This window comes from Adiantum capillus-veneris, chromosome 26, assembly GCF_014529385.1.
Source record: "Adiantum capillus-veneris isolate H3 chromosome 26, ASM1452938v2, whole genome shotgun sequence".
In the NCBI taxonomy this organism is placed as follows: domain Eukaryota; kingdom Viridiplantae; phylum Streptophyta; class Polypodiopsida; order Polypodiales; family Pteridaceae; genus Adiantum; species Adiantum capillus-veneris.
In genome coordinates this window covers 4725522-4740954 of record NC_140956.1, presented here as the reverse complement: position 1 = coordinate 4740954, position 15433 = coordinate 4725522, and the positions used below count along the sequence as shown (strand labels likewise).

At 43.7% G+C, this 15433-nt stretch overlaps 1 protein-coding gene across 1 annotated transcript in view; it reads left to right on the top strand.

Annotated features, from left to right (window-relative positions):
* The first annotated feature begins 1596 nt into the window (after positions 1–1596).
* Positions 1597–15433, top strand: part of LOC147422919 (uncharacterized) — a 28432-nt gene continuing 14595 nt past the window's right edge. The window contains exons 1-9 of the mRNA XM_086500973.1: positions 1597–1888; positions 1995–3905; positions 4005–4122; positions 4201–4289; positions 4366–4604; positions 4696–4782; positions 4861–4960; positions 5040–5476; positions 5570–5663. Of these exons, the coding sequence (XP_086357099.1) occupies positions 1847–1888; positions 1995–3905; positions 4005–4122; positions 4201–4289; positions 4366–4604; positions 4696–4782; positions 4861–4960; positions 5040–5476; positions 5570–5663 (3117 nt within the window). The 5' untranslated portion in view covers positions 1597–1846. The remainder of the gene's footprint in view (positions 1889–1994; positions 3906–4004; positions 4123–4200; positions 4290–4365; positions 4605–4695; positions 4783–4860; positions 4961–5039; positions 5477–5569; positions 5664–15433) is intronic.

Here is a 15433-nt window from a genome sequence, read left to right as displayed (position 1 = left end):
AATTGATTGAGAATAGAGATGGGTCTCTCAAAGATGGGTACACGTTCTAGAGACTAAATGGTCAATATAACTAGGCTGAATGGCAATCTGCAAACAACTACCAAAGTAGGTTAAGCTGCAACCCTTTCGCTCAATTCAGTTACCCTCTTTAGTAGCCCTTTGTTGTATAGGGAGCGCTATGGGACACAACTTGCTTCTTCCCAATGCTCATCAAGTCCTAGGCTGCACTATTATTGGTGCCTATCAATTGGTTCTATACATCTGTTTGTGCTCCACAATAAAACCCGAGGCGACAACAATCTCAACAGCCTAACCAAGTAACCAACTGCACTCCAAAATCTACCAGATTATGTACGACAAAGGCCCACCAAGCAAGGCTAGTTTCTTTAAGAAAACATAAAAAAACACACTTGCTTTTTGAAAAGTTTTTTTTTGCTTTTACGAGAAAAATAACTTCTAAATTACGTTATAAACATAATTCTCGTTCACAAATCATAAAAAGCATAATTGGTGACAATTTGATTTGGCAATGTTTAGAGCAAAAGGCTTTCAGAGCCATAACTTACAAATTAGTTATCCAGGCTCATAATCAGACATTGTAAGTATAATTTGAAATTTGTAGAAAGCTTGTTCAACATCACAAGTGCTGCCTTGAAATATTACATTAAACATTTCTACTGGTACACACTTCAACAATCATTCGACAAGGTAGTTTGTCCACTTTGACTTTCAATCTAGCATTGTGATCCAAACTTGTGTACCGTGCTAAAATCACTACATGGCTTAGCCATCGAACAAAGATTCGCTTAGAGTCTCCCCGCCAACCACCACCACCAACATGTTGGTGAAAACCATTGAAAGGTGTAAGTTGAATTTATATCCATGAATAATGTGTGTAAAGAGTACTCTCACCATCTCATTGAGTGCACTCACCACGTCCTCATGTACCCCTTATCAAGAGTTGGACATTGACTTTCCAAAAGTGTCATGTCCTCGGTATATTCTTGAAACTCAACACATGTTATAGAAACATCACTCAATGTATTGGGTGTATACGGTGTTTTGAGGAGTGGCGTTAGTGTCAAGGCTTACCCATGCTTAGTTGGAGGCAAGGGTTCTTCCAGTGTGAGCCTATGCTAGTCAACAATCGCATGGGCTTAGCCATTGGCAAAACATTTGCTCTTACCAACACTTAATTTTCTGAGATTGTCTAGACAATTATTTGACTGTCCAATTTCTTGTCTTCTTGCTACTCATGCGATGCATTTATTTATGACTAGTACGGCCGGTCGCCTTCGGCGACCTCACTCTCTCTCTTTCTCTCTCCCTCTTTATCGTTCACAAAGGATTTTTGGGCTTTAGCCTTCATCTTGCAGTTTTCGACACGTGTAAAGTGCACTCTCTCGGCCATTATAGAATACATATACATATAGAAGGAGAGATTGTGAGTTCAAACTCCCCCCAACACTTTGTTGGGAGTGCCTATGACTCTATACGGGATCAATTGTCTGCTTGCCTCTCGTGTGACCAATGCTTGGCCTCCACGTAAGAAGTTGCTCCTGAAACTTTGGCTGCCGGTGTATGGAAATTGATCGTAACATCAAAGGATTACCATCTTTGGCCTAAGACCGGATTCGGAGAAGAAAAGGAGTTCTTTTCTGCGAAGAAGAAGCTTCTTCGTCGTACGTGCTGTCCCTGTGCCTGTGTCATCTTTGCCCCATCCTCCTTAAAAAAATTCACAGCAAAAGCATCGTCTGCGTTTCGCGGAAAAACGTCCAGCGTGCCATGATGGAGAAGAACATCATCGCCCAGGTCGTCAGGGAATGACTATTTCTCGAGGTTCGCCATGGAAAGGTCCAGAAAGCTGCTGGAGGGCGAAAGAGTGGAGGTATGGGCTGTTATCAAATGAGAGAGAGAGAGAGAGAGAGAGAGAGAGAGAGAGAGAGAGAGCGAGCTTGATCATTGTGGACTTGTTGCCTGATGTTAATGCACAGGTTCGACAGAAAGAAGTTGGTCTTCGGGGTTCTTGGCATCCAGGTGTAGTAGTGCAAGTGAAGGATGGTCGCAGAATAGTGGAATATGACGAGTTACTAACTCGAGATGGAAGAAAGAAATTACAGGAGATAATACCTCTGAACGAGAATAATTGTCAGAAGCCTTCAACTTCAGTTGATCCCACAAGAAGAGGATTTATTCGGCCATTGCCGCCTGCTTACTGTATATCTTCATTTAAGAGTCCAAAAAAAGGTCTTTTAGTTGATGCCTTTTATGAATATGCATGGTGGGAGGGCGTTCTTTTACACGACATAATTACCAGGGATAAAGATTTCAAGGTCAAGATTCTCTTTCCAGAAGAAGGAGACGAGCTCTTATGCTCCATCAAAGATGTAAGAGTGTCCCAGGAGTGGGATGAGATGTCTGGGCAATGGATGGTTCGCGGAAGCTGGTCTTTTTGTGGTAACAATGGGGAGCTTGATATTGATGTCTTGAGAAGTATATGCAGACAACGATCTAGTTCCCTGAAGAAACTGTGGCGGCAAAAGAATCATGTGATACATGTGGCACAAGAGAGTCGTTTGTCCAAGAAGACAGGTGTGGATACTGTTCGTCCAACTAGGCATGGCATAGCTTTGCCGTTGGTGAAGCAAGTTGACCAAGAAGTATCTTCTAGAAGCGGCAGTACACAAGGTTGCGCAAAGGGCCAAAGAGGCATCACCGCAAGAAGTTCAGTATCACTGAAAGGGGATTCAATTGATGGTAGTTTCCTCGAATTCTCTGCAAATGCTGGATTTCCAATGAAACAATATCGATCTGCTGCAAAACAATTCCTTATAGATGCGGGTTGGAAAATTGCTTTTCGAATACGTACACAGGGCATGTCAAAGGGTATGAAGGAAGCTGTTTACACTGCACCTGATGGATTTAAGTATTATTCATTAGCTTCTGCATGCAGAGGCTGGAAAAGGGATAAGAACATGCCAAGCACGTTGGAGGAGGGTATTAGCCAAAAATTAAAGTTGCTAGACGCTTACAACCTGGCTGAGCAGTTAATGTCTTCTGGAAGACGACAGAAGAAGGCCAAGGCAGGGCAACTGCAGGAGACCCGTGTATGCAAGGTTTGGAAAGGAAAAGTGAAAGGTTTTAACGGTACTTTTGTCAGTGCCAAAATTAGAAAGCCTGCAAAGGGTTCTTGTGCTCAACCTACGGACACAAAGAACAAACCAAGTTCTGGTGCTGAGAAATCGAAGAAGAGGAAGTCCCTTGAAGAGACACCAGAACTGAAGAGCAGGTCAACTTTTTGCACAGACATATGTAAGAAAAGAAAATGTGGTGAGGAGGTCTCGGAGCAGAAATTTAGAAAAGGCAGGTCTTCACTAAAGCACGAGGTTTCTCTATTTGAGAGTAAGGCTTCTGTTAGAGGAGGTTGCAGAATGCAGGTGTTACTCTCATCTCCAGGACAGCATAAAAACTCTGCAGGCGGGCAAAACAGAACAGAAGCAACCCATTTCAAGAAATCAACTGTATTGTCCTGGCTAATAGACAAAGGCATAATCAAAGACAGTGAGCCTGTACGCTATCTTAATAGAAAAGATGGTCATGAAATGAAAAGGGGTGAAGTGACTAGAGAGGGTGTTCTTTGCAAATGCTGTAAGTTATTGTTCACCCTCTCAAATTTTGAAGCCCATGCTGGAAGCAAGCTTCACCGACCCAGTGCGAACATCTTTTTGGATGATGGGAGATCTATCACAGACTGTCAACTGCAAGCTTGTGCATTACAAGATGCCAAAGAGGACAGTCTTGCCGATGTTAGTGATGATACTTGTGGAGTGTGTGCAGATGGTGGGGAATTAATACTGTGTGACTACTGTCCGTCCACATTTCATCCTAACTGCATTGGATTGGAGGTTAGCTCTCCTGTTTGCAGTTTAACAGTCCATAGGAAGTTTGCAGTAACAGTCCACAGTAAGTATGTAATATGTAACTTGGACGTTTCCTAAGTGTAGGTTATTCCTGATGGAGATTGGTACTGCCCAAGATGTGCATGTGGTGGTTGTGGTCAAATAAAGCTGGATGGTAATCAAGCCAATACCTTGTATCGATGCGATCAGTGCGAGCTTGGATGTAAGTCGAGAGGCAGTCTGAGCTCGAGCTTACTTTTGTATTTGAAATTTCTTTGAGATTAATATTGTGTTTTTGCAGACCATTCTGCCTGTGTACCTGAATCCGTTTTGCTTAAGCCAGTGGGTCTGGCAAAAGGGGCCTGGTTTTGTGGGCATGACTGTGAGCAGGTAGCAAGGGTATAGTTTATGGTAAGCCTTGGAAAATTGTAGATTTATGTCTTATGGTATTGACAGTGAATTGCAGATATTTACAGACTTGAGGAGCCTTATTGGAAAAATAAATCTTTTGGATGATGGGTACTCGTGGATGCTTCTGAGATCAATGAAACATGATGTTGGGCTTTTGCCTTCGAGTGTTGAAATGATGGCAGAGCATAATGTCAAGCTTGGAGTGGCGCACGATGTGATGCAAGAATGTTTCATTCCAATGATCGATCCTCGGACCAAAATTGATCTTATTTCTCAAGCGCTATATAATAGAAAGTGAGTATGTCTCATGAACTATCAAAGCAGGTTTTGTTTCATGTAATTTGAATCTAATAATAGTTACTGATGTGTCCTATTTATCTTGTAGGTCGAAAGTTTTCAGACTTGATTACAGTGGATTTTACACTGTTATCTTAGAAAATGGAGATGAAATGATATCTGTGGCAACAATCAGGTCTTTTATCTTCTTATTATCTTCAGTGTAATGAAATATGTGCGTTCTGTGATTGATTGGCTCTTTTGTGGTGTTAAGAGTGCATGGGGGCAGGCTTGCAGAAATGCCTCTTGTTGGTACAAGGTATCAATACCGTCGGCAAGGAATGTGTCGGCGCCTAATGCGAGCTCTTGAACAGGTTCTTATTGCTAGATTTTATGCATTATGAATAGCTGCCCAATCTTCAATGACTAGATACTATTTGATTTCTTGTTCAGATGCTGGGAGGCATAGGGGTGAACAAGTTAGTGCTGCCTGCTGTTCCGGAGCTTTTGGAAACATGGACTGCAGCTTTTAATTTCCAGCACATGACTGCAATAGAGACACAGGAACTTAGTAGGTTAAACTTAATGACATTTCCTGGGACAACTTTACTGCAGAAACAACTGAGGAAGGACCTTATCATGGCGGCATCTCAGAATCTTGACAAGATTGAGAGGGATGTCTCAGTTTTTGCAGACCATCCATTTGATACAGGTGTCTTGAGTACGTTCCCCTTAACAAATTCGGGACGCAGTGATTCTTGTATGCTGGAAGAAATGATCTCTTTAAGTCACAAAGCAATTCACCATAAGGTCTCCCCCATGAGTTTCCAGGGCTATCAATCGATTACCTACACAAAATTTGAGGGCCAATGCCAACATGACCCACATAGGTTTGGATGCTCCTCAACTGATTTGAAATTCTAAAGATAATATTTAATGTGCATTGTTTGGATATGAAACTGACATAAGCTCTTGCAATGCAGCTTATTTGGGTTTTTAGATGATGGGAAAGCAAAAACGGAGGATGATGTTCAATATGCAAGAGTAGTGAGGGCTACGACCCGCTCTAAGCGACTTGTATGTTCTTATGTGCAATCTCAGCCCTGCACGACTATCTTGTTTTTTCCCCCGAATTGCAGTACACTTTATTTTGTGCTTCATCAGCTGTAGTTTTTTCAAGGGTGCTCATTGTTGCTTCTATTCAGCAGCTGCTTTGTGTTTCTGTTGATTCATTTCAATATTTTAATTGTAGGAATTGGCTATACAAGCATGGGTGATTCTAACAAAAGATTAGATTGCATGCTTGTACTGAATTAGTTATATTTTTGGCTTGTTAAAACAAGCCTCTATGGAAAAACCTCAAAAGGTTGTGCATCCGAAAATGGCTTTTTTTAGTTCTTTTCTTGTGTATTTGCGTTTTTCTCCTTTGGTTTTGGTGCTCATGTTCCTTTTTTGTCTCTTTTTTTTCCGTTTGTTGTCTGGCTGCCATGGTGTGTGTGCCTACAGTATCTATGATTAGTCTAAAAAGACATAAGCATAGCTTCCCTTTCCAATTGTGTCAATTTGTTATGGCGAGTGGATGTCTCCCCTTATGCACCGCACTGTACTAGACTCAACTGCTGAATGCTTGAGAGCTCTACATAGAGAGGCTTCTCATATTCAAAGATTCCAAGACAAGGTCTTTCTTGACCGAGGACTATCTACCAAGTCGCCCTCCTCCAATCTAAACTTCCAAGGACTCCAGCTCCTATCAGTAGAAGTCTATAAGACTCCTCTATGAATTTTTTCTAAAAGTTCTTGCAACATAGCTCTTTTTCAAGAGAAGCTCACTATGCAACTTGCATCTATTGCACACATCAACAAATATAGGTGGATCTGTACCTTTTTCAAAAGTCTTTTCCAATGTAACTTAGAGATTCTGCCGATAAGTTCCCGCAGCATTGCAATTTTTCAACAGATTCTACCTATCCCTTTTTTTACATCTTCTGAGACACTGTAACCATTCGGTCTTCGCTCTTTGCTTTCTATCCTCTGCTTCTTGTCTTTCCCCTTGTTAGATACTTTGTAGACTCTCAAAAGCATATCGCCCACTGCTTATTCGTCATTCGTTGACTCTCCCATGCCGAGTCTTGAGCGGCTTTCCCCTCAGGGTCCTCTTGCAGTTCGTTAGATGCTGCAACTTTGTCAAGAAGCGTCTTGAAGAGTTCCCACCAACTTATGGGACGCCATCCGATGGGGCCCAAGTGACCTAAAGAGATTAAATAAAGTGGGCGCGTGCACGCACACACACATTTGCGTGGAGCATTATGACGTAGCAACTGTACGGACGCCCGCATTTTGTGTTGCATTGCCACGTGGCAGACTCTACGGACTTCCGCGATTTGTGCTGCTGACGTGGCAGCTGTAGGGATTTTTGTGAAACGCGCTGGCAGCTTTTGGGCATCAGCTTTTGGGACCAAGTGCTTTTAGAACTTGAAGCTTTTCATGGCCAAGGGCCTTTAAATATGAGCCAAGGGCTCATTCTCTGGCACTCTTCTGGGGTGCATAGCGCGAGTACCGGCATTGTACTGAGTCAAGCAATATAAAGAAATACCGAAAAGGGCGCCAAGGTTTGGGGCCAGTGCTCTCTTTGGGTGGAACTCTGCCACTCCGTGTCTCGTGTGTGTCGTGCATCTCTTTCAGTTCAGTTGTTATTTGAAGTGCTTAAAGTTGTTTAGTCTGATCTTTTCTATTGGAGGTTGCCACGAGATGGTCGGGCCAATCGGCAGTGAATCCGAGTACTAAAAGGGTGGCTAGGCTCAATTCAAAGTCCTTTAGGCCCCACGTGACACTTTATAAGTCGGTGGGTACTAGGAAATTAACTCAATAGGACATAAGGGACACATGGCGGCTCTAGAATGATTTGCAAGACACCTCAGTTGGAAGAGGGCTCCCCAAATCGATTTGGGCTGCCTCCTTCTTCATTGTGACTACAGTGTGTGTGTGTGTGAGTAGTGGGTGCAGATGATCACAACTTTAATGAAATGCTTGCCTTCTCTTTTGTCTCATGTAGCACGATGATTTGCTCTTGCGCATTTCTCTCTCCCCTTTGCACATATGGTAATGCCCCACTAGTTGGGCGTTTGAGATGATTGTGTACAGTTCTAGGGGTTTTATGCGCGTTTGCCAAGGCAAGAGCCTTTTGTACAGGAACTGGATTAGCTAATTGCTCACAGGTACGCGCGAAGGATTGCGAAAACGGAGAGTTTTCTCGCGTGAAAACTCATCCGATTCGAAGGGGAACTGTCCCATTGTATCGGGAGCACCAAAGAAACGCGTAGACGTGTTCGCTCTGCTTAAAACGATTCAAAACAGAAAATTACAGCTTGTTGTGTTTTTCTACAGGTTTAGGGTTTCGTGTCACAAAGTGATGACATGGCATGGAGTAAAGGGGTCAGAGCTGTATTGAGAGATGCAGAGAAGTGCTACCAACTCGCAGAGCCTAGCCGAGAGGTTAAAAATAAAGACCAAGGATTTTATGAGTTGTTCCAACTTATGGACTCCTGTGTGATAGGGCCTAAGGGGACACTAGAGATTAAAATAAATCCAAGAACCCAAATCGCGTGGAGATGCGGATGTGGCAGAGCTTTACGGACGTTTCGCAATTTGCACTTGTTGTTGACGTTGTATGGATTTACGCTGGCTGCCCTAGCGCCAACTTTTGGGACTCAGATGCTTTTCGACGTGAAGCTTTTCATGTACACTACTTTTGGAAGGCCGAGGGCCCATAAATAAAGTGCTAGGGCCTCTCAAGCAGATACGCTAGGGAGCACTGTTGAGACGGGACCCTCGGACATTGTACTTTGTGAAGTAATTATAATAAAGAAATACCGAAAGGGGTGCGAGTCTTTGGAGCCAATCTCTCTGGGTGTAGATGTCACGAGGACGTGGCAGTTATTAACCATGTCACAGAGATGTGGCAACTGCTAACCTTGGTTGTTGGTTTCTTTCCAATGGGGTTTATTTTATTTGTTTTGAGACCCTCTTCATGAAGTAGCAAACGGTCGGACATTGTATGGCCAATGTGAACGGTAGATTCACCCGCAGATGGGAAGTGGTCGGCACTGGAATTCGTATGGTAAGAGGATGTCTAGGCTCAGAGCAAGATCATATAGGTCCCCCCGTCGCACTTAGCAAGTTGGTGGATGCTAGGAAGTGAACTCAATTAAGGCGTAAAGTCAAGGTGGGACTTCCAACAAAAAGTATGCGACAGTTGGGCCACATTGCATTTTTGGATGCGGTCCCAATGAGGATAGATGGTCAGAAGACCAGTGGGAGCCCAACGGAAGCATCTCCTAAAATTTAGGGAACTGCTATTTTGGGCCGTGAAATGTGTTCGCGTCATTACCTTCGGTATGACTAGGGGAACACTTTATAACTCTGCCGCGAAGTCAACTGACGCGTCGGTTGGGATATTTTTAAGCGGCGAACCCGAAACGGGAAAATGCTTGAAAATGCGCCAAGTGTCACATTTTTAGGGACTTGCCTCTTCCAGAAAAATGGGCGCTGATTTTTAAGCTGGGAGAAGCCTCATTTGCAGTCTGTCACAGGTTAAGAGCTATGGAGTGCTTTCTTTCCCTCTCATGTACAGTGTGGTGCTAGGAGTGATGCCCTGCACACTACACACTGCTCTCTCTCTCCCCTACGTGCAGTTATGTGATGCCCCACAAGAGGGCTACTCATTTGACTGATGTACAGTTGTGTGGGTTCATGCTTTTGTGCTGAGGCAAGAGCCTCCTTGAGCAGGAACAGGGGTAGCTAACTGCTGCTCCAAAGCAGGCACTGGTGAGGGTCATAACCTCACCGTACAGGTGCAAAATCAGCGCTGTGTATGCGCTGTAAATTCACTGTTTTTCAGCCATACGGACGCCAGGATCATTGGGAATCGTGTCCCACTGGCAAAGGACAGTTAGGGGACTGTTTGGGGCTGAAAACAGGGCAAAAACCAGTAAATACAGCGTGCTGAATTTACTGTTTTTGGACAGGAATCAGAGGGTATACGTCAGTGCAAGCGAGTTCCAGCAGGGGAATGGGTTTCGCGCAAGTTTTGGGGCTGTTATGCTGCCGAAATTTGGCCAAATCAAATGGTATCTAGGTGGATACACGTGAAGGATTCCCAGGACCTTACCTTGTAATTTACCCTCCTAAAGAATAAAGAAATACCGAAAGGGGCGCCAATTTTGGGGCCTACAGGTTGTCGGCGTTTGCTCGGAGCATTCTAGCTTCCGAGCTGTGTGTGTGATTAAGTGTTAATTCCCATTACAGGTTCTCTTTGCAAAGTGCTTTGTGTGTGTGTATAAAGATTAAAGAATTTCGGGTGAAAGCCAACGCCTACCGCCCTACGGGCCGGTTACAATAGAACTATGCCTTGCCGTGTTGTCTCTCCTCAGTTTTGTTTAGTTCTTTAAGTTTGCTCTTGTGTGATGTTGTAGATTCTCGACTTGGACTGTCCAAGTCTGTAACAGTGGTATCAGAGCTCAGTCAATTCTTCTTCTACGAAGGATCCGATCCCTTTACTCACAACACACATGGATTTAGCCGCCAGGAGGAAACTGTGACAACCGACCACTCTGGTTCGAGAGAAAATATTGAAGATTTCGACAGACAACGTCCATCTTTGGAAGATTTGGGACAGTACGAGGACTCTCCACCTACTGAGTACGAAAGGATGGAGATGCAGTGGCAACAACAGGTTGACGCTTGTGCCCAACATATGCTTCAGTACTCCAAGGATCCTCAGCATGCAAATTTTTTGGCCAAGCACCTGCTTGACGAGATGCATTCTAAATGGTGCTCCTCCATGAGGTCACCTTTGAAGTCAGCATTGAAGAAGCCGACTACACTAGGACTCCCGCTTAGAAGGTGTACTCAGAGAATGAAGTCAAGGAAGTAGTAGAACAGCGAGTCAAGAGACTCATGAAGACCAAGAAGTCGCAAGGAAAGCAGAGTCGAGCAGCAGACTATCAGGCTACTTGGGTCGGAGATCGACCTTTGAAAATGCTAGGAAGGCAAAGAAACGAGTGAGATTCGAGGATGTTCCTAGTTTGTCCTCATCTTCTTCTGATGGCTCTGACAGTTCTTTGACCTCCGAGTCGAGTGACGAGGGGAGAAAGAGCAGGAAGAGGAGAAAGATTCAGAGACACAGCATAGGCAAGAAGAGTCCATCCCATAGAAGATCTCGGAAGTATTTTGACAGTTCAGATGAGGATTTTCTTCCTCTGACAGTTCAGAGTTTGACCAGCAGATGCTTACAAAGCAAAAGGAAGGGAAAGCAACAGAAGAAGAGTTCTTCAGGCCCTCGACTGTCAGCAGAGCAATGAGCCGAATACTTCAAGGAGGGTAAATGTTACAGTTGTGGGGAACACGGGCATGTGTAAGCTAGGTGGCCGAACAAGACACCAAAAGAACAGCTAGAGGACCCGCTAGAGAGTTCTAGAGCAGCGGAGGAGTGAGCAAAGAAGGGAAAGACAAAAGCATGAGCGGTAGCAGATTTCGTGGGGACCAACTCCTAAAAAATGGATGAAAGTACAGAGCTTTGTAGAGTGTGGGGCAAAGTACGAGATCAAGAAGCCCTTATCTTCTTTGACGGAGGAGCCAAGGCCAATTTCATTGGCGGCTTGACTTGGAATTACGCCCGATGAAATGGGACCACCGGCTGAGGTAGCTCTAGCGCCACCCGAACGGGATGTTGCCATTACACCTGTCATATGCAAACTTTGGTTGCATTGCCAGGGGTATTTAGGGCTCGAGGATTTCTATATCATGCCTTTGGAGGGGTTTGATGTCCTTTTGGGAATCCCTTGGTTCCACAAGAACAGCGTGGTGGTCAACTACAGGGCAAGAAAAGCAACTTTGAAGAATGAAAAGGGTAGAGAAGTAGTACTTGATGTAAAATTGAAGGGTGAGTCTGTCCCACTTGTATCGGCTTCAGCCATCTCCAGGTTTATGAAATCCAGTCTATTTGTTTAGTCTATTTGTTTACTTGAACCTCTTTAATGAAGTAATTGAAAAGAAAATGTTGAATTTGTCCGACCTTGAGAAGGAACAAGAATTTTTGCAAGTTCAGGTTGATTGTTTCTCAGAAGGCTCATTAGGACAATTACCTCCTCAACGTCCTGAAGATCACACTATTGATTTGATTCTAGGTAGTACTCCATCAAACTGGCCACCATACAGAGGAAGCAAAGCCCAAAACGAAGATTATGAACCAAGTGAAAGAACTATCGGAAGAAGGACTGATTCAACCCAATACATCACATCACCTTATTGTTTGCCAGTGTTGTTGGTTCTAAAGAAAGATGGATCTTGGAGAATGTATACAAAGTGGCTATCATCAGATCAGGATCGCTGTTGGAGATGTATATAAGACCGTGTTCAGGATGTTCTTTATACGAGTATTTGGTGATGCGTTTTGGTCTTTTTGCTCCTCCAATGTTCAATAGGATGATAGACAGGATGTTTCGAGAGTATAAGTCATTTGCAGGCACCTTTTTCGACGATATCATCCTATTCTCCAAGAATGAGGCAGAGCATCGACACCACTTGTTACAGGTTTTCGAGGAACAGAGGCAACATCAGTTGGTGGTGAATGGGAAGCACCATAGATCCACTTTTTGGGACACATTGTCTCTACGGAGGGTATCAAAATGGATTCAGCCCAGGTTTAGACCATCTGAGATTGGCCAGATTTAAAGAATGTTTGAGCTTCGAAGCTTTTTGGGTTTATGCTCTTACTATCGGCAGTTCATTTGAGAGTTTGCGGAGATTGCTTCTCCTCTGCATGCTTTGACACAGAAAGGGGTTCCTTTCACATGGGGACCATTTAAGATTGTAGCCTTCAAGACTCTCAAGGAGAAGTTGATGATTGGCCCAGTATTGGTTTTGCCAGACTTGCAAAAGCCTTTTGAGGTATACTGTGATGCCTGTGGCCGCAGTTTGGGAGCGGTCTTGATGTAGGAAGTGCATGTTGTAGCCTATGAGAGCAGAATGTTTTCAAGACGAGAACATAGTGACATGAAAATGCGTTTCGGCCCTCCGAAACCTCGAAATGGTGAAGTAGCCAAAACGTTTCGGCGAAATTGGTTGATTTATTTTTTTGGGCCCCCTTTTGACCAGTTGACCTCAAACCACCCGTTTGGGGATTTTTTAAGCCATGTACAAAGGCCGCCTCGTGACTCAAGTTCACTCGTGATTCAAGTCTCACATCTAGATTTTGGTATTTCTCATGTTTTGGTAGGTGAATTTGGATGTATATCAATGTATAATTATAGGTATGTACATGTAAAATGAAACCTGTGTTTCGCTTTCTTTGAGCTCCGAAACGAAACGTTCAAAAATCTCGAAACCCCGAAACGCATGAAACCCTGAAACGTTTCATGTCACACTAGGTCACCTAAACGGGTTGCACAGATTTATCAGGAGCTGTTAGCGGTTATCCATGCTCTTATAAGTGGTGACACTTTCTACTCGGAGCCAATTTTACAGTGTTCACGGATCATCGGAGTTTAAGCTATTTCTTGTCTCAGTAGATGCGGTGGGCAAACATTTTTTCACAATTTCACTTTCAGATTGTGCATGTCCAAGGACAAAAGAATGTGGTGGCGGCTACACTGCCTCGTAAGCCTTTGGTTTTGGCTATTTTGACGGTTCATCACCACAGCTTCGACGATATGGTAGGTCGGTACGCCACAGATCCAGATTTTGCAGACACATCTTTGACTAGGGGGAAAGTGGTTAGGGGAAAGATTTTGCAGGGGGAAAGTGGTTAGGGGAAAGTGGTTACGGGCTATTCGCTCAAGGAAGGCTATTTGATGTGGAAAAACTTGTGTTACACAAGTGTTGAGAAATAAGGCTTTGACAGAGTGCCATTGTCCCCTTTTTTAGGCCACCGCGGCATAGACGCCACCTTGAAAGGAGTGGAACGGTTCTTCTACTAGCCAAGGCTCAAAAAGGATGTGGATGAGTTTGTTCGCAATTGTTTGATATGCCAGAAGGTGGAGTTCGACAGGCATAAGGCACCAGGTCTTTTGCAACTTTACCTATACCTAGCTGACCTTGGGAAAGTATAGCGATGGATTTTATTTTTGATCTTCTGGGCACAATGGCATTCGGGCAGTCATCGACAGATTTAGCAAGCGGGCTCATTTTTTCGGAATGGATTGTGTGCACACCTACAAACTGGTTCGAGTCGGATAATCATTGTTTCTTGGAATTTTTGATGAGATGGTTGTTTAATTAAATGTTTTTCTTCTAATGAGCGGGTGTGCATGTAAAATTGAATGTGCTTTTTGCTAATTTTTGATAAAAAAACAGCAAATTAACAGGCGGACGTGTTAAAGATTGCAAGTTTTTTGGGTAAATTCTACTGGTTTTTAACGAAAATCGAAGGATTACTCGTGAAATTGCAGATTTTAGACTAAATTTCAGTATACAGTAACTTTAATGATCCCTCTCTGATCTCCTTCTCTATGCAAAGCAAAAAAAGGAGAAAGAAAGAAAGAGAGAGAGAGAGTTACCTCTCTCTGTCTACTGCGTGGGGAGCAGTGCAATAAGAGGGAAATTTTGTGTTCAATGCTCAGAGGGGGAGCGAGGGCAAAAAGAGCATTGGCTGCTGGCATGGAAAAGGTCCTGCAGCGCTGGCTCCTAATTGGTGCCCCTTTCGCGTGCTGGCCACAGGTAACCACACACCCGATTAATTTCTTTCGAGATCTCAATGCCGCAACTTCAACGCACGAATTCTTTTCCCACGCTACAGGCTCTAGGTTGATTTCTTTTTCAGGGGTACCCATTATCTTAAAGCTGGGCAGGCTCTTTAAATGTCGACATTTTGAGTTTTTTTTTAAAAGTCTGAAACTTGCAGATTATAAAAAACGACTTATAGAGAGTGAGTTTTTGCAGAAAACCCCAGTTTTTAGCCCTCTGCTTCTCTTCTGTTGCTCCTTTCTCTCACACGCTCGCACTCCCGCGTTTCCCGCCATCGCCTGCTCGCCTCCAGGTGCTCACGCCGAGGCGTAGAGCCCTTCATAGTACAACTTTTCGTGATCGAAAAGTACAGAAAAGGACCCAGTTTTGCGTGAAACTTCTAGTTTTTCACGCATTTCGCCATGGATTCCTCTAGCTCGGATGCGCAACGTGACGATTGTAAGGTTTGGTTGGGTGAATTGATACAATGATCTCAGGTGGTTTGAAGCTTGGAAAAACCATGGCTATACACAGTAGAGAGAGAGAGAGAGAAAAGAGAGACTCACACTCAATAGACCATAGTGTACATAGAATATATTTATAGCATATATTATGATTCATATACAAAAGGAAGTGTTTATGTACAAAAGTTCTCACAGCCAGTATCCGGCAGCTCATATCTCCAGGTGCCTTTTCAAAAGGCTACACACATATATGTAATATGTGTCACATCAAAAATTGAACTAGGTGTCGAAGGAGTTCCCATACCCACCTTTCAACCCTCCCCTTGGGCACGTCATACATAATGAAGACCCAACTATCCACACAGGATGACAAGATCCATCTACACAGGATGACACTATCCCCAAAGGATGACGATAATACCTCCCCTTGAACTAGAGAAAGTATAAACCGATCTTCAAAGTACATCTGTAACAAAAGAAACTTCCCCTTCGTCCTCAGCTTCTTCTTCTTCGACTATATGAGCTGCTCCTCTTGCTGGCTTTTTGGCTTTGTTGTTACTGTTGCTGCTGCTACCTTGATCTTTTGAATAGCACTTAGAAGAAGGATGTCCCTTCTTTCCGAAATTGCTACAAAATTTATTAATATAGTAGTCCTTAGCTATA